The 19,149-nt window shown below is 40.4% G+C and overlaps 1 protein-coding gene across 2 annotated transcripts; it reads left to right on the forward strand.

The window, feature by feature from the left end:
• The first annotated feature begins 702 nt into the window (after positions 1-702).
• On the forward strand, positions 703-18,921 carry LOC309674701 (lysosomal amino acid transporter 1 homolog). 2 transcript variants are annotated; one of them, XM_082486808.1, is made up of 9 exons: positions 703-856; positions 3,288-3,411; positions 4,831-5,176; positions 6,418-6,547; positions 7,669-7,759; positions 9,546-9,670; positions 10,590-10,685; positions 11,632-11,817; positions 17,923-18,921. In XM_082486808.1, the coding sequence occupies exons 3-9, from the start codon at positions 4,839-4,841 to the stop codon at positions 18,022-18,024; spliced, it is 1,068 nt and encodes a 355-aa protein (XP_082342934.1). In that variant the 5' UTR covers positions 703-856; positions 3,288-3,411; positions 4,831-4,838; the 3' UTR covers positions 18,025-18,921. The 2 variants fall into 2 exon arrangements, with proteins under 2 accessions (XP_082342934.1, XP_082342935.1); XM_082486809.1 differs by lacking the exons at positions 703-856; positions 3,288-3,411; positions 6,418-6,547 and having other exon boundaries at positions 5,038-5,176.
• Positions 18,922-19,149: the final 228 nt, after the last annotated feature.

Consider the following 19,149-nt stretch of genomic DNA (forward strand, 5'->3'; position numbering starts at 1 on the left):
AGGGGAGATTTAGAGTAGATAGTAGGAAGAAATTTTTCACTCTGAGGGCTGTGAACCCCTGGTGCAGGCTTCCCCGAGAAGCTGTGGCTGCCCCATCCCTGGGGGTGTTCAAGGCCGGGTTGGACGGGGCTGGGAGCAGCCTGGGCTGGGGGGAGGTGGCCCTGCCCGGGGCAGGGGGGTTGGAACGAGATGATCTTCAAGGTCCCTTCCAACCTAAACCAGTCTATGATTCTATGATAAAAGAGGGGTACCACCGCTGACATAACTGCCTCGGTCTTCAAAACACCACAGTTGTTTGCACCTTTTCAGCGTAAGCACCGCTCCAGGCACCTTTGTCTGTACAGGGCTGTGTCAGCCGCCCCCCTGCAGCCTGCAAGCCGCCAGGCAGGCTACCGCCATGACAGGAGGCGTAAGGGCCTCCGCTCCCCGTGACTCGCAGCACTGCCGCCTCCTTCGGCCTCCGCTCCCTCACACCACACCGACACCTGCCTCCCCCTTCCCCGGGGTGGACCCGGCCCCGGGGCTGCGGCGGGAAGCGGCTCCGCGGCCCGGCCCAGCCTGAGGGGTGGCGGCACTGCCCCCCGCCCGCCCGCAGAGGGCGCCGCGGCCCCGCCGGTGGGGCGGCTCATGGCGGCGGCCGCGGCGGGGGAAGGGGAGGAGCGGCGGCGCTTCCCGGCCCTCTCCCTCCCGCCTCTCCGCCGCCGGCCGGGGTGGGTGCTGCGGCCGGGGCGGCTGCTGAGGGCGCGGGAGCGTAACCCCCCTTCCCTCGCCTCAGGGTCTTCCGTGCGGCGAAGCCGCCCTGCGGCGGTGGCGGTGGGCCCGGCCGGACCCCCGGAGCAGCAGCAGCCCTCGCCAGGTCGGTGCCTGCCCCGCTCGGGTGTCTGCGCCTCCCCGGACGTGGTCTGCCGGGACCCAGCCCCCTCCGTGCCCGGCACGGAACCAGTGCCGCGGCCCTTTCTGAAAGCCGTTCCTCATTATTATTCCTTTAGCCTTGCCTTCTCCTCTGGTGAGCCGGCCGGGGTGCGGGGACGGGCCCGCCGGGGCACCCGGGGCCTGCAGAAGGCCTCAAAGCTCTCTCGCCTCTCGGCCCCCCCCCTCCTTCTCTGGGGCTGGGGTTCCTGTGGGGCTCTCCTGAGGAAAGGCGCTTCCTGATGGCGGTGTTTTTTTAATAAGCTGAGTTGGAGGTGTTCTGTGAGAGCCGGGCTTGGCTTCTTGTTGAAATTTGGTCGCGCTTTATCGTCAGCTCTGAAGAAGCAGCTTTCACCACCCGGATTGTGTAAAAAAATGTGTTTGGAGAGTAGCTGGAGACAAAATACAACTCCTGGTATTAATCCAGTCAGTGTTTGAAGAAGCCCTGAGTTACTCCTTAGCTTAGCTCCGCTTTTCCTTTTCCCCGGGAGTAATTAAATTATGAATACTGTACAACTGAACATCCTTTTGGGTTTCGAGCCGCTATTAGCTGCTATTTAGAGAACTTGCAAATCTGCCAAACACAGATCTCTGACATCTTTGCACATTAGTCGCAGTGTCTGGTTATTTGACATCCAGGAACAGGCAGCAGCCGGAGCACATGGCTGCGCACAGCAGCTTGGCGGTTGGGGAGGCAGAGAATCTGTGGCGGGTCTCCCAAGTTCCAGGGCAAGCCTGCTTTTCCTCCTCTGTGCTGTGGAGCTATTCTTAATGGAGTGGATTTCACTTTTAAACCATTGGCTACTTCTGTTTGCACGTTTTTACTACAGAATAAGGGATGAAAATAAGAATAAGAGTGTCCGAACAGGAGTCTCGAGCTACAGATTCCTCATTACTAAATAACTTGCACCTTAATGGTTTTATTTCTAGCTAGACGAACACTAAACCTGCTCTGTGAAAATAACACCTTTACTGTAACTTTTCCAAATGGTAGTAACTAGTATTTGGGCAGTAATCTAAGGTTACAGGAAAGGAATTGTTATAGGAACATAAATCACCTTTTAATGTTATTTTCTTTTCTCCTCATTGGCAACTTAAGTACTATAGGAAGAAAAGAAACGTCATAGCAATCTCCTTATCCTGTTTTCAAGTGCAAAGCATTTAATGCAACAGAAGAAAAGTGGTTTTTTTAAAACATTGAGAAGCAATTCAAATCTCTATGCAAGATTATATATTGGGGGAGGGAACCATCTGTATTGGTGTAGTTCAAACACCATTATTTTTTTGAGCTGAAAATGTAGTTATGAAATACTTCAGTGTCAGAAGACATAGCTTATTTGGTGAAGGGTATATGCTAACATGGCACAGCCAGTGCAGGTGTGAAAACAGCTGGAGATCACTGACACCATTGCCTTTTGCCTTCCCAGCAATGGCAGGAGGAGTTCAGGTTTTGTGGCCGATACGTTTAGTTGATGGCATCCCGTTGTTGTAGCCGCTGGTGGAGTTGCTGGGTTTGGTGATTGGGCTGTTACAGAGTATTTTGCTGGGGATTTAAGAAAAATAGCAATTATTATAAGATTAAAAATACAGTCACAAATGCTGGCAACACGAATGTTATTCTGCTGCATAAATGTTAAGTAATAGCAACCCAAGAATATCCATCCACATGCTTTAAATGTGTGAAGTGTGTTGTGTGGCAGGAGGCCAAAGCTCAATTCTTCAGTCATCTTGGAAGTGTAAGTGGCCTGTCTAATTCCTACCACTTTTTAAGCTGTTTGGTTTTCTGTAATAGCTGCGGGGTTTTGGAGCAGGGTATAGCAGAAGATCAGGTGGCTGAGTCTGAATTGCCTTGTTTAGACTTGCTACCACATATTCCGTGATCTTCTAAGAGAACTTCTGCATGCGCGAGTCCAAGCGCAGTTACGATATTCATATATGGTTTTAAATACCATGTTAAACCTAACTTTTCAGACATGGTTTTAAAACACCATGTTCAATTTTCTTTTTTTTTTTTTTTTAACTGCTGACATATTTTGCTTATTTTGGGATGAAGCTTAATAAAATGTGTGAGGTTTTTGTTACAATGTTTACAAATGCTTGAAAGTTCATGCCTAAAAGCTGCTGAACTAGTACATGTGCTTTGATGTGTTTCCCTTTTTAGTGGGTGGTAAAACCCTGTTCAGCTGCAGAGTACCAGAATGGGAAAGCTTACTTGACATTACTCACAACCTTTTTTTTTTTTTAACTTTAAATATTATTTTCAAAGATGGCTATGAAGTCTAATAACTTCACCAGTATAGGCTGAATATATCTAATAGGCAAAGGCCAATTATCAGTGTATGAATACATGTTCTTTTTTTGTCATTTAATTGGTTTAGGTCCAGTGATGACAGTTCTTTTCAGAGGGAGCCAATTTCTACAGAAAACTTGGTCCAGCAGTTAACACCACAGATACCTGAAGTCTCATGAAAAGAAAAAGCAGGTTTCTCGCTGGCTAGCAAAGTGAGTCCTAACTTTACAGTGAATGATGCTCTATGAAACAAACTTTGTGAAACTTATCAAGATTTGAAAGCAGTTTGATGTATAATGAAAGTGGCTCCAACCAGTTACATGGCAGAAAGGATATGCTGCCAGCCCTTCCGAGCCCTGTCCCCGGGTCTGTGGAGTGAAGAATGTTAAAAATCCCAGCCACAAACATCAGGCCTTTGGGTGCCGTTGTCTGTGAGATATTAAATAACTTTATTCACATCTAGAGGGGTGCTCTTATACCTCGGTATTACTGTTTTCTGAATTTGCTGTGCATCTGAGATGTTCCAAATGGTCTGAGAAATTTTTGCCATCTTTCCTGTTACTGTTCCTATGTCTACCTTTCAATACTAAACAGGTGACCCTACTAGTATAGTACTTATTTTGCTGGAGTGTTTGTTAAACAGTGCATTTGCTCTGACTTTTTTCCTTAATAGCTAGTTGATTTAAAACTCCTCTGTATGAGGAATTATTAACCTTCAGGGGACTTAAAATATCATCAGAATGAGTGGGAAATCAGCTGAGTTTTGTCAGCAGGAAGTTTCAAGGAATAGTAATGATAATTCTGCTTTTTTTTTTTTATTTTCTTCAATTTTGTAGTGGTTAGCCTTCTAAGTAAATATTAAAATTTCAAATAGGATGGATATTTCAGCAGGAACAAAAAATATCCAAAATTACTTTAATTGGCTACAAGAAAGTATTTTTAAAGATCAAACCCAACTCCCCTTGCTTCAAAATTTAATCCGTATTGTACTACTGTGTTTCACTCTGGGGATTTTGGGGGCAGGAGTACCCTACATTTGCCTGCAAGTTTCTTATGCTTTCTGTCTTTGTTCTAGAGTATTAAATAACATAAACTGTTTGACACTGCTGAATGACTAGTTAGTCTGATGGGCTATGTAGATCAAGTAGACCTTAGAGCTCTTCTGGGATCTGAGTCATAAGGGACTTCTTTTTCATAACATTATCTTGAAATTGGTTGCATAGAAAGCAATGTTATGTTTACATTTGGTCAGTGTGAGTAGAGTGCTCAGAATCTGGGCTAGTACCATTAAAGAAAGTACTGTTACTTTATTTGCATAATGTTGAACATGAAAATTAGAGTTTTGGTCTTAACTGCAAATAAATTGTTTGGTTTACTTTACCCTGCAGCAGATTGCTGGCACCTCAGTGTAGCTGGCAGTCTTTGTCTAACACAACCTCAGACTAAAATGCTAAACTGATATAAATCTGGAGTGCTGCATATTTGTCAAGAGCTAATGAATGCGATGGACCACAAAGTATTTTTCTTTCTTGGAAGTCTAACTTCTCTTCTGCAAACAATAAATATAAGCAAGCATTGTACAGTTAATGTGTTATTCACACTGGCTATATTTATTTCTTTGAATTTGGCAGGTTCGTTTATGAGATTGGAAATAACTGTGATATCAAGCATCCGTCTGGATGCAGAGGTCTTTTCACAGAGGATATTCAGCATTGGTAAACGGATTTGCGGATTTGCATGGGGTAAAAATGGAGGCAGAAATAAACTTCTGAAATTGAATCTCGGTCCAAGAATGATGGCTTCTCAGCTGTATACACACGCTTTCAATATCTCCCCAATAGAGAATAGGAGATTGTGCATAAATGGAACACCATGGATTTGGCATCTCCTAGAAGAATGTGTCGAGAATGCGTGGGAGTATTGGAGTGTTGTCATAGGACTGATTTCCATTGTCTGTTTTCTGTTTGCTGCACTACCGTAAGTTTAAAGTCTTAAGCAGTCCTCAGATTCAAACATGAGTAATCTTGCCTGAAGCCTTTTTCAAAAGCTGCCTTTTTTTTTTTTTTATTTTATCTTGGATATGTTTCTCTATCTGCATAATACAGATATAATATGCCAGAGAAGCATGTTGTTCATGTTTGCAACAATATTTAGTGGTTGACAAATGAGCTTGATGTACTATTCTGTTGTACTGACTTGACACTAATCTCTGCCACTTAGAGCAAATGAGAATAAATCACCTCTTCCCTCTTATCTTCTCCACCCTGAGATGTGTGTGCACGCGCAAGCACACTTGCAGCAGAAGCTGGCTCAGTGTTTATTTAAACCACATGCTATGTCACCAGTACCATTGTGCTGGCCCCTGCCAATGAAATTTGGATTGAGAAAAGGTCAGAAGCAGCACATGAGTTAGCACTCCGGTAGTGCTAAATCAGTTGCTGTTTGGTCGCTGGCACTGGGTTGAGGTTTCATATATGTAGGTAGGAGATGACAAAGGAAAAGTAGAAATGCTCCCAGCAGGTGAAAGTGCCTGAAACAAAATGGGATTGACTCCAAAGTCTGTCCCCATAAGGGGGATATAATTTACTGAACTAGTAAAAGGGCTATGGAAATCAAGCAAAATAAAACCACTGTTAGAAACCTGTTGAGCTTCAGAAATATTAGTTGAAAGGGGTCTTTACATTAGAACTGTCATGTTAGTGAGCATGGAATTCATCAAGATATGTGTAATGGACTCACGTTTGGGATTGCTTCATAGTCCCCATTGTGAATCTGAATAAAAGTTCTCAAATTTAGAGGCATAAGTGGAGTTGTCAACTCTTTTAGAAGCTTTGTTCATTCTTAGCCCTTCTATGTTAAGTAACTGTTTTTCTTATTTCAGTATTTTTAAAGCTGGTATTTACAGCAGATGAATATAAAATACTTATGGCATAGTTCTGGTGTCCAGAAAATGATATTTCAGTGCAGGCCACAAAAAAGGAGCACATGCAAGCAGTAATGAGGTTGTGATTTGAGCCTTTTGTTATGCTAGAGTAAGACGTGGTGAGCTCTTGTGATACTGAGTTGTTCTTCAAAAGGTAAGTGGAGTACTGGTGTGATAGGTCTCTTGTGGTTAGAGTTTTAATCTTTCTTTCTTTAGATTTTGAAAAATGTACCTCTGAGCTTATTAAACATTTTTGCTTACACTATTTTACAATTACTTCTGGAATTTGTGCCAGTCAAATTTACATTGCCTGTCAGAATGGAAGAGTGGATCAAGCACTGTCTTTGGGCTTTCTGCTGTGCTGGATAGCTGGAGATCTTACAAATTTCGTAGGCTGCTATTTAACAAATCAACTGCCAATTCAGGTAATCTGTCGATACTCCTACTTTTTCATTTATTCTTTTCAAGCTGTCTCTTTAAACTCTAGGATAACATAATATTGCATCATAAGTACATACTGGGAAAGAAAATGGTTTTGTATTCTGTTCACTGATCTACCATCCATAAAATAAGTCATAATTTCCCAAATACATACATTGATGCTGTTATGTGTTATAGAAGCCATTTCACTCTTGTAATTAACATTTGGAGAGACTTACTGGGTGTTACTCGATGATGAATGAAATGGGGAATTTTCAGTTAAGCTTCAGCTTCAAAGGAAGCTTGCAGAGCAAATAGGGCTGGAAGGAAGTTGTGTTGTTTAGCTTGTAATAGATCAAGATGTTTGGGGGTTACTACTCTGGAAACTTGCTTTTTCTTTTTTCTTTTTTTTTTGGGGGGGGAAACTGTTAGCAAGGAAATAGTAGTTCAAAGTTGTTAATTTCTGACTTATTTGAAAATGTATTTTCTTCATTAAGGGAAGAGTTTCTCTGAAAGCAACAGTAGTTGTCAGCAATGCATTAATTGTGTCTGAAACTTTCTTACCTGCTGTTTTTATTTTTCACTCTTTAATTAAAAGAGAAAGAGGTGCATGGCAGCCACCTGCAGAAGTTTTCACAAGCTGGAGATGGACCCAAGGGTGGACAGAGTTGCCTTCTCTTTTAGAACTTAATGTGTGGCGCTAACTGTTCCATCGCCCCTTTGTGAAAAGGGGAAGAGCGAATGTCATTTTTGTCTTATTGAGGGGAGAGGCACTGAGTTAGATTAGTAGCTTCTGAAGTGCTGGCAAACTAGGTGGAGGAGACATAAGCTTCTGGGTAGGAAGGATTTATCAGTCTGCCCAGGTAGGAATTTGTGCTATGCATCCTGGAAAATGACCAGCTATTGTGATTGTGTCAGCAAGTCCCTGTTGCATAAGGTTTACACTGCATTCAGCTGCAGCAGTCGAACTTGTTTTGTACTGGAAACGCTTTCTTCTTCTTTTTTCTTTTTTGGCAGTGCTTTGGTATTTGTCATTCACATTATGATTATGAAGCAAAATTTCCGTGCGGTTAAGGTATTTTGAACTATTTGTATACTGAACAAGCAAATGTATCTTCTCTTTCAGATTGTCACTGCCATTTTTTATGTCAACATGGATATAATTATGATTTCACAATTTGTCTACTATAAGCTCAAGAATCAGAAGATGACAAAATGTAAGGTTTTTCAACAATTAAAATGTTCTCCATAATGTAGAACACTCTTTACCTTGATGTTTTATACAGTGTTTAAAATAAAGTTTTTTTCAGAGGGATCAAAAAACAGACTGCATAAATTCTGGTTGAAGTTGTTAGGCCTATTAGTTCCAGGTTTCTCAGGCTCTTGTGAAAATCCTGCCTCTTCTCTTCCTTTCTGCCTTTCTCTTCTCTTACCCACATAATATCTGTAAATATTTTCCATGCAGTACTTTCAGTTTATATAGACATAAAAAATGCAGTAGTTTTGTGGAATCTGGTTCCATATTTTAACTTGCTCCATAGTTTTACTGTCTACTTAGAGCTATCTAAATATATGTATAAGTTGAAAGCAGGCATTATTTCTTTGTGCGGTTCAGTTAGTTTCCTCCATGTTGATTGAAACAGGACTTTATTTGCTTATAGCATAAAAGATCTTGACATCTTCATGTGTTCTGTTTCAATACATATAGTTAAAAAACATATTAAAGGGGAATGAAATTACTTGAGTTGTACTTCATAAAATCCTGGCAGTAGTTCTAGTGTTCAGCCTACCAAAGGACTACTGTTTTGACTGAAATGGAAGACAGAAAGCTCTGTTCACATTGTATCAGATCAAAAACATTAACTCATCAATCTAAAAAAAAAAAAAAGTAAGTATCAAGGAAAATCCATGGTCTGGCAGAGGTAACAAAAAGCTGAAGTAAAAGGGATGCCTGCCCAGCAGACTAAATGGGGATAAAGCAGATTCGTTCAATACGGAACTGATAATAAACCTGGACATAGGTCAGTGCTGAAGATACTTTCTTCCTGCTGCCTACTCTTGAAAACAAAAACAGGTTTTTGTATGTTTTAACTGCCAGTGCCTGTTTCAGCTCAATGGTTTGCATAGCTGGAGAAGGAGGCATGGTACTGTGAATAAAGCCGGAAAAGAGGGCTTTTCAATACCCAGTCCTGGAGCAGTTACCCTAGACAAGTTGGTTGATTTGGCATCTCAAAGCGCAGCCTGTGGAACAGCACTATGAAGTCCGTGTTGTTTAGCCTACAGGTCTTTAGGACAGGCTTACTAATGCCATACAGCACTTTGTTCCACTGGTAACAGTGACTGCAGGACTTTGCCAGCATCTTTTAGATGCAGAAGATAGCGTAGCTCCAGAGTTGCGTTGCATTGTCTGCCATTTCCAAGTTGTCTTGTAGGTGTCTATGGAGACTTGCTAGATGGAGTCTCTGTCTTTGAATATGAGTCTCGATAAGGCTCAAGATCTAGCAAACCACGGACATGGAGACTGGTCCAACAGAGCACTTAGATTACATATTTATATTAAAGTTATTGTTGTTAATTTAAATTTCAAATATCCTTGCTTTTGCAGTTTTTAATCAAGATGTGCTGAAAGAAACTGATACATTCTATTCTACTTAGCAGTTTTCTGTTTATCAGCTTTTATTTAATAGTGAACTCTTAGGAGTTAATATAAGAGATAAGTTGAGCGTGAAAATGTTCTCTCTCAGTAGCAATGCCCATTTATGGAGTTCTCCTCCTGTTCCTGCATTGCTACCCCGAGTTCTGGCACAACGACACAGCACAGCTACGATAGTGAGCAGGGGTGGGCACAGAGCCCCAGAGAAAAAGGAGGACTTGCGTTGCTGCCAAGAAAAAGATGCATGAAACTGTACCTTCAAATTTACATATTTATATTGCAAACAAAAAGTAACCTTAAATTAGCAGCAGATGTTATTTTTCAGCTAATTTGTTTGTATGTCATTCTAGGCAGCAAAAACCTGAAGAATTTCTGTATAACCTGGATCATGGTGTGTATAGCACTGTGCGTTATTTTACCCTGTCAGCTGTTACTAAGAAACCAAGACCAGAGTACAGTAATCGATAGGAGTAATGTAAGTTCTTACCTGCTTCCATTCCAAAAAAATCCCACCCAAAGATGTCTTGAAAAGATGTACTCTGAGCTTTAAAGAAATTTGGATGAAGTTTTTAACAATGATTTAGAAATCCTAAATGTGGCACTATGGGGATGTTTTAACTATGGACCATACATCCCAAAATAAAGAAGTTATAAAATTGCTTCTTTTAGCAGCTTTGTGTGTCTCAGGCTTATTCTGTCCCTTGGGTCATTAGGATGTGCTGCTCTGTGAAATAACATGTATACATGTTGTATTTCTGCTTGTGTTAGATACTGCAGGCATCCATGTAGACACTACACAGCCACAAGTGAAATCAATAAAAGTGGAAAATTACAATTGTACCTGCTGCTGCTGTCATTTCAGCAGGAAAGTTCACAGGCTATTCTAGCAATTTTACGGCCTTCATACTAATGCCAGTAAAATAATTGTAATCCAGCAACATTACCCAGCAGGGAAGCAGCTTATTTTCAAAACACAGCTAGAGTGAGAAAACTAACAACTCTTAAACTGTGAAAAATGAGTATTTTGCTTTCTCCAGACAGGATGATTCTTTTTTTTTTTTTTTTTTTTTTTTTTAGTGGCCCTAGCTGCAGTTCTTAGTTTTGGTTTGAATTATTGTGCCCAGGCTTTTTTAGCAGGAGGACTGGATTGATATTAGAGTCATATCCTAAAGCCCGGCACCAGTTTTGATCTCAGTCATGGCTATGACGCGGCAGTGTGCATTGTCGTGAGATAAAGATTAAACCCTTTCTAGCCCTCTTTGGTCATTTGAAGAGCAGCACTGAACTGCTTTGAAAGGAGTTCTGTCTGGAAAATCAGCCACTGGACTCTCAGTTTAATCCTCTGAAATGCCTGAAAACATTCTTGCCAAAATATATGTACCTTTCTTTTTCAGAACTCTCTTGATATGATTGAAATGTCAGGCTTCATTTGTGGCTATATATCCTGTGTGTTTTACTTGGGAAGTAGATTTCCTCAGCTTTATAAAAACGTAAGTAGATTTTTGGCTAAGTACACTTGTATATTTTACAAAATACTCTCTGTTGCTTAAGAAGTTGGATTCTCCCTAACAGCGAGCCCTCTTGAACTCAAAAGCCTATTTTGCTTTTGTGACTTTCTAAAATGGTAAAGAAAAAAAAAATATCTTTTTTTCCTCATTCAGAGGAGGATTGTGAGAATTTTAGGAAAATGATGGGCTTTGATGGAAGAGATTGGCCAGGGAAGAGGAAGTGTTTACAGTTGGATTTATCAGATATGAGCAGAAACATGCTTTGTATGATTGTTATCATGAGAGCAAGTGATACCTCCCCTTTCTCCAAAGTATTCTACCTTAACCAACCATGGGATCAAGGGTTAGAATTAGAGGAAAATTAATTTAGAATTTTAGCCCCTTTTCACCAAGATGCCGCTACTGACTTTTTTTTTTCTCCACAGCCTCTTCACTATCAGTATATTAAAAAAAAAAAAAACCAAAAAAAACCAAACAAAAAAACCAACACAACAAAAGGTCTGAAGGTTTTACATTGTCAATTGTATACAGGCATTTTAATTGATTATGGAAACAATTAGTTCATTTCCAAGCCTATTCATAGTCCCTCTCTACCTTTTCCTTCACAGCTGGAATACCACAATATTTCCAAAAAGGTCTACAGAACAGACTGATAGAGCAACAGATTTCTTAAGAACTAAATACCATTTAGAAGCAGATTATTCTTGCTGCTTTGCACTTACATAAAAATTACGTTAACTGGAACCGCTTCTAAAAAGCGTTACAGCTTCTGTAGTCTTCACTGATATGGGCTGAAAGTACTAAGCTCGGAAAATTCAGAGCCCGGGACAAGAATGACTGAAATCTTTGAATGTGTTATCATACAAAATGCAAAAATTGTCTATAACTGGCTACTGTGATTCATGTTTTAACATTTCTTTGTATTTAGTTCCGAAGAAGATCAACAGAAGGCACCTCTTACCTGCTGTTCGCATTAGCCATGATGGGAAACACTACATATGGACTGAGCCTTGTTTTAAAGATGCCAGCTACTGAATCCTTCCGGACCCTCTACTTCTTACACCATCTTCCGTGGCTCATTGGGAGCTTTGGAGTTTTGTTTCTAGACATTTTTGTATCCTTTTCCTGTAACAGCTAGAGTTTCTCAGGATAGCCTTGTTAATAAGTAGATCAGAAATTGTGGATTTTTTTAATAATTAAGATTTTTTTTTTCTATTCTAACCTGATCATAAAATCTTCTTTCTGAACAATAATTTGTATGCTTTTTATAATAATATTTCTTGATAAGAATAACAAGTTTATAGAAAATACCTATATTAAAGCTATGTTGCACAGGTTAATGTATATCCTGTAGCCAATATATAGTATACTAAAAGTTGGGGGGAGGTGTGCACGTTGTGCTGTTTTTCTTAGGTTTGCTGTCTGATAAATGTAAAAAAAAAAAAATCCAAACAAACAAACCAAAACAAACCCCAAACCTGCTTGTTTTTAAATGCAAATATAGAATTACAGCTTTGAGAATTTGGTTGAATTGGAAGTGTTATTGCAAGATTGCATTAACGTCAGAAACAAACAATGAGGTTTTGGCAAACTTAGTTTCAGAAAATAGCGCTAACGAAGAAATGCTGCAGCTACCCTTAACAACATGATTTGGGGCAAAATCGGATATGTTGAGTCACTGAGTGCCTCTGAAAACCACCAGCTGTCCTCATTGGGTCACACTAAGGGCTAACCAACTACACAGTTATCTAGAATAGTATGCCAGTTTCTTGAAAGTCCTGAGCAAACTTGTCATACTATAATTTTTTTATTCTTATACGCAGGGGACATGCATAAGATGCCTGCAGTATGTTAGTTATTGTTAGTCGTGTTCTTTCTAGGTTGAGCATTAGCATTTTGTGATCAAGAAATTAAAGCAAAATGTTTAGAGTAATACTGGACTTTTGCTTTAGAAGCCTAGTGAACAGTAATGTGGGGCTACTTGGTCTCACTCTTCACTATCGTTTTACAGTCACCTGTCTTGTTGCTATAGCTTGTATTTTCACTTTAAAAAGTATAAAGAGGAGACGTTCTGATTTTTCCTGAAGTCAGAATTTTAGGTTTGTGTCTGAAAACATCTTGGTACTTAGCTCCGTGAACTCAAACTACAAAACAGGATAAAATGAAGAGTGATTTCAGGACCGTGCTGAAGCATATTGTGTTAATCCGTTCCATATTAAAAGGAAGTTCTTTACCAGATTTACCTGGAACAGTTCCAGAAGTTCTGATTCCCAGGCATCAGTCTTGTCTTTCTGATTAAAGTAATTTCATAAGGCACTCCAATTAGACTCGCGATGGGACAGCTGACCCTGGCCTTTGGATGGGCAGTTAAATTATACTGTCATTCAGAATAGCCATCTGTGTGTTTTGCATCTCCAGCCATGGCGATTTAAGTGGGCAGTTTAGTAAAACATTCTGCATCGTGGGAACACAATACTCCACAACAGTGGTGAGACTCAACTGCGGTTCGTGGCCCATTTTGAAATACATTGCAGTTCTGTCTTTTATGAGACAATGCAGTTTCTTTTGCAGGGTTCGGGGTTGCCAGCCCGTGTGGCTGGTTTGAGCCCTTGGGCCTTTTGTTCCGTGAACGAAGTAGGGACTCTTTCTTCCGCCCCTAGCGGGAAACATAAACCGGCCAGCATTTATTTACTCAAAAACCCCCTAGAATTTGAGCTTGAGGACCCTTACAGTACTTTATGTGTGTATTTGCAGATGCCTTTCTGTGATGTACTCTGAAAAGGAACTTATATATTGGCCACAAACCTCCCCCCTCTATGAGCCCTGCCCCAGGATCGCAGTGCCAGTGTGCACATGACATTCATTTCTGGGTTCTGTCTTGATTGGAGTCTGAATCCAATCTTGCTAATAGTTCTCCAGTTCAAATTATATTGAAAGCAGATGCTTCCAAATCAGGTTGAGGAGCTTATACGAATCTAGTCGAGTATATAGTGTTAGTTGAAAATGTATGAAGCATTTGTAATCAAGAGAAAACAAAAGCAGACCTCCTGCTTTGAGAAGCCCTGAAGGTATGGAAGTCAGTGCTTTTAAAGAGAGCTTCATTACTGTCTCTTGCCAAGCAAGAAAATCAAAAATCTAACAAACTGATATGTCATGTCAGATCAGAAAACGAAGAACAGGATCAGCTGGGTTTTGGAAAACAGAGGAATTAAAGCAAACCCTCATAATTTTGAAGAGGGAGGTGTTTCATAATGGATCACTTGTGTAACGAACAGTCTCCGTTTCAAGGAGTAGTTGCAGAAATTGCCTAATTCTAGTAGACTTTATTCCTGATAGTGTCCAGAGTTTCATTAGGTGGAAAATAAACTCTCATTTCTCAAGGTCCAAGCAAGGATTAAGAGTTCACTTACTCTGTGTCTGCTGCAGTATTCTTTTGCTTCCGTCTGACACAGCTGGCATTGACTATTTTTAGAAACAAATGGGCTCCTGATCATAGCTGGAACAGCAGCTCCAGCGTTTCTTAGTGCAGGATTACACTGGAGTTGTTTCAGCTCAGTTTAACAGGATAAGACGGTCATCCTGTTTCCTTGGTGTCTAGAGTTAAAGTTATTTGGTTGCACAATAAGCCAGTTATTTTCAATAAATAATGGAAGTGTCCAATCGTTTGTAAAGTATGAATTGTCCTCCTTTTCATTTTAAGAGGAGTTTCATAGCATTACACATTTGAATTATAAAGCAGAGATGATTTTCTTTTCCACTAAATGTTTCCTTCCAACTGCTGCTTTGCAGTAGAAGGTGGTTGGAGTTTCTCAAGAAACCACAAAGCCCGGGGTTCCAACGGGCCTGATAGCGTCTCTGACCAACAAGGCTCCCAAAGTCCACATTTGCCTGCTCTAGGGTTCCGTGATGGACATTGAGAGCTTCGTTTTATGTGCATGATTACTTAACATTTCCCGTGTACACAAGGATGCAATGCTACGTATTTTAAAATCAGTTGATGACCAGTTCTGCGCTTAGGCTTTCAGCAGTGGCCATCACTACGTTTCGAAGAGACTGAATCCAGTGCAATTTTTTCCAGAAAACTTTGTTCTTTTCTGCAAGTCTACTACCCTCTTTCACCCCGCTTCCTCCCTCCCCTGCTCCCACCAAAACCAAACAACTCTGCTTTGTATTTAGTTCAGACAAAGCCCTTTACCAAGATTTTTGCCTTTTTTTTTCTTTTTTTTTTTTGACATCACCCTATTGTCAGAGAACTGTGTTCAAATCCTCCACATGTACTTCTTTTCATTAAGTGTAGCCAGGTTGTTACTCCATAGCCAAAGTATATTCAGCAAGAGCCAAGCTGTTGTACACAGGCTCTTCTCTCGTACCTTTTGTGATTTGCAGGACAGCCACTTGGAATCCATTATATACTTCTACAAAACATCACGCTTTGTAATTTAATTACACTGTGCGAAGAATATAAGTCTGACCTGACAATCCATCCGGGAGAGTTTCCCAGCCAAACATACAACTTCTCAGCACTCCTGTAAATGCCTGCTTTTGTCTCAAAACTGTTTCATTTTTTGAATTGTCATTAAATTGTTTAATCTAATGAAACAAATCTGATACACTAGCTCAGTGGCTGTCGCGAACTTTACTCCGAGAAGTCAGTTCGGTTGTCTCCTCCATTTTGGGCTGTCTGCAAGCTTAGGTCTTAAAGTTTCCCCCAGAAAGTCGGACTTGAGCAGCAAGTTAGTTTCTATATTAAGTAGTCTTGGCAGTTCAGCATTTATTTTAAAAATATGAGCAGCTGAGTACATATGCTACAAAAACATGTTCTGGAAATACTGTTTGATAAGCTCCACAGAACTTGTGTTTGTAATTTATTCCTCCTGAAAAGCTGTGTTGCTGTTGCCAGCTTGGTGGCTAAGAGAGAGAATGCACAAGGCTGAGCCCAGGCTTGTCCCAAGCCCACAGGATGATTTCAGCAAATTTGATTCCCAGTTCACAGTGTCTTTTTCCACCAGTGCAACTACTAAGACTTGGGGAAGCACTCAGCTGCAAGTACAGTAAGGCCTATAAAAAAGAAAAAAAAAAAAGAAAAAGGCAGGAAATTTAAGTGGTAGCTATATATGCTATAAAACTAATTTGCTAAGCTCTGAGAAAGCATTCCCCACATAATACTATAGAAAGACTGAAAAAGGAGTGTGGACCTGCTGTCTCTGAAGGAAATCCTGTCTAGGCTTTAGTTGGGGGCCCTCAGAGGTGGGATGCTGGAAAGCTTCGGGAAGGTGGGATAATTCTTGGGGCTCTGCCTAGGATGTAGAGAATTTCCTCGCCATTCACCCACACCTCCTGGAAAGCTTTTTTTTTTTTTTTCTCTCCTTATTTTTCTAAATAATTACATACATTAGCCTCGAACTTCTCACAACCAGTAACAGCCAAGTTATTTTAACTGATCTAAAGCGTTCCTGGTAGAATTCTGTGTATCAGATTTCCTCCCAGAGAAATTATTTTGTTTTTTTTTACATGTAAAATCCCATTTAACAGCAGTGGTGATCCAGGCTCTATGAAAGTTGAACATATAGGAGCATACATTGGACTTTGTACAACGTATACAGGTGGCCACTTGTTTCTACACCACATACCTTTCAACATGCTTTCATGCAGATCCTCATGTTGGAGACTCCCTGCTTGACCTCATCTACTATAGTTGCTTCCACCCATCTAATGTCCTTCTCAAAACTTTCTTCATCAGAGTTTGTCGGCAAGTTGTGCTGGGTTTAGCATAGTCTGCTGCTGAAATCACTCCCATCTTTTAGAAAAAGAAAAAAAAAAGGTGCCTAAAGTGAGCAGAAAGAAGCAGGAGCCCTAAACCCTGCGGTATGGAGAGAGTTGCCGCTGCGCTGGCTGGCGGTGGTTTGCCTTGGTGAAGGGAGGCTTCTGAGACCTGCGGCTTTGCCCTTCACCTCCTTTCCACGTCGGTGTACTGCGACTAGGAACTCTTCATTCTGTAAGATGCTATGCATATTTCTTAGAATAGAATAGAAGCAAATAGTTACAGGAAGAGCATAGCTGGATAGATTCGTTAGGGCTGGAAGAGACCTTTAAAGTCGCCAAGTCCAACTGTTGTCTAAGTCTGCCAGGCCCACTTCTAAACCATGTCCCTGAGCACCATATCTAGATAGGTTTGTACGATATCTTTGTGTCTTAAAATGGTATCTCTATCAAAAAACAATGTTGTTTGTATCAAGTTCAGTAGTCAAGTGTAAAACTCCTCAACTATCTAGCAAAAATAGCGAAGAGTAAGAAATCTCTACTGTCCATTCTACATGCACACCCCTGACATTTTTTATTTAAAGACTGTGCTCAAAGTCAATAATTTTGTTTGAGAGCTGCAACCATCAAGAAAAAGGGCAAGTATGTACTTTTTAATTCTTTTTAGATTAGCAGTATTTCTATGGTCTGTTTTACCATAGAAATAAATAATTATGTCTAATTGCACAATTCTGTGTTGAAAACAGCATTAAATATTGAGTCATAGTGTTGTCTGCGTGTCAGTGCCTGTAAATATCAAACCGCCTAGAATTTTGCGGCAAATGAGAATTTTCTTTTCTCTTCGGGCCCTGCTGATCTATTGCTAAGGAAAGTTTTTAATAACTTCTCCTCCTTACCAGCATCCACTCTTAGCCCAGCCCGCAGTATTTAGACCGCTGAGGCTGGGGTAGTACAGGGCAGTATGTCTTACATGAACCTTGTTCCTATTCCGCGTCTAATGAAGTTCACACTTAGGACCCTTGCAAGCGCGAGGATGAGGTAGTAAAGGATATTTCCATGCTTGTTTGAGCCGTATAACCAAGGGGACCCGAAGGTTTGAAGTCAGAATTTTGCTGTATGTTCCCTTTTCCAGTGTTGCAAGTAAAATGCGATTGAACTTTTTGCCATAAAGAAGTACTGAAAATGAGCGTTAAGTAGGATTTGGAAAAGGTTATATGCTAATGTAGAAAATTCCACAGTTAGGATTAAATACATGGATAATACTTACGCTACAGTACATGAATTAGACACAGCAAGTTTTAAGCTTTCCTCTGCGGACTGTGGTATTCAGAGCCTGTGCCAGAACTAAATGGATGGCTGCTTTTATTCTGCACAGCTTATTTTGGTTTTAATTGAGAGCAAGTACTGCAAACGCTACCTCTGTATCCTAGTTAATTACTTCCTTACCCCAAAATACCAGGTGACTGTGCAATTCATCCTATATCGTCAGCACCGGGAAAGACAATCTGGGGTAGTAGCACTGGAGGTGGAACCACTGCTGGTGGGCGAGGAGGCTGCGTAGTGTCGGGTGGATTCGGCTCACGGCTTCATTGGATTTTGCTCTTGGATGACTTTGACAAACAGTTGCTTAGGGACCAAATTTATTGCTTATTTTTTATTATTTATTTTGACATTAATTTGTCATTACTTATTTACAAATGACATGCCAATAATAAAATATTTAATATTTACTGTCTTGTTTCAGGATAGATACAGGGTTTTTTTTCCTGATTCTTTCTTTCCTGATTTTAGCTGTTTCTCCCCCAAAGCATGATACGGAGTCACAGCAACAGCTGCTGTAGAAATATTTATTTGACATCATGATACGGTGTGTGTCGTGGGATGACTATTTATTTTTAGATGAACATATACATCTCGTTAACAGTAGCGTGCCTGGTTTAAAAGCAGTGGAGGAGATGATTACCCCTGTGCCTTCAACCCAGCCTGGAGCTACAGACCGCTCCGTCCCGGTGCGCTGTGTGGTAAGGCATGGCCTTTTTTAGTCATACTCAATTTCGTATGCAGCAGAAGAAAAAACATCCTATAATTGACAAACTTCAGTGCAGAGCATCCGTTATTGATGCAAAAGCAGAATCCTGGTGTAAGTTGGTGGGACCCTCAGGTACATCTCATTCATTGCGGAGTATCACTATGCATTTTATTTTTAAGAGTTAAAGCACTTATACATCAATACCTGCGTGTTTCAAGGATTATAAATACTGTATGTCATCATATAGCCCATATAATGTTTTTGTACAACATGCATTTTCTTTGCAAGCTTCTGGTTTAGATAAGTGCCACAGAGAAAAAAAATGAATTGGAAATTAAGGAGACTGTGCTTGGCAATTGCGGATTTGTTGCAAAACTGTGTTGCATTTGAAGAAAACTTCAATGACATTATCTCAAAGAATAAACTTCTTGTTTATATTTCATTGAGTATATGTGTAATGATTCACTCATCAGTAAATAAGTTTGTGAGCAAAAGAGCTGTTTTTTAAAAAAGGTCAGTATGAGGATTTTATACGTTTGTGGGCTTATCATGGAGCTCCTTCCCTTTGATTTCAGCTAACCGTTGAAGGGGCATGATTGAAATTTTGGTTTTAAATAACACAAAGTAATAAATAATAATTTATTTTTAAATAATAAA

This window comes from Vanellus vanellus (assembly GCF_965231255.1).
Source record: "Vanellus vanellus genome assembly, chromosome: 8".
In the NCBI taxonomy this organism is placed as follows: Eukaryota; Metazoa; Chordata; class Aves; order Charadriiformes; family Charadriidae; genus Vanellus; species Vanellus vanellus.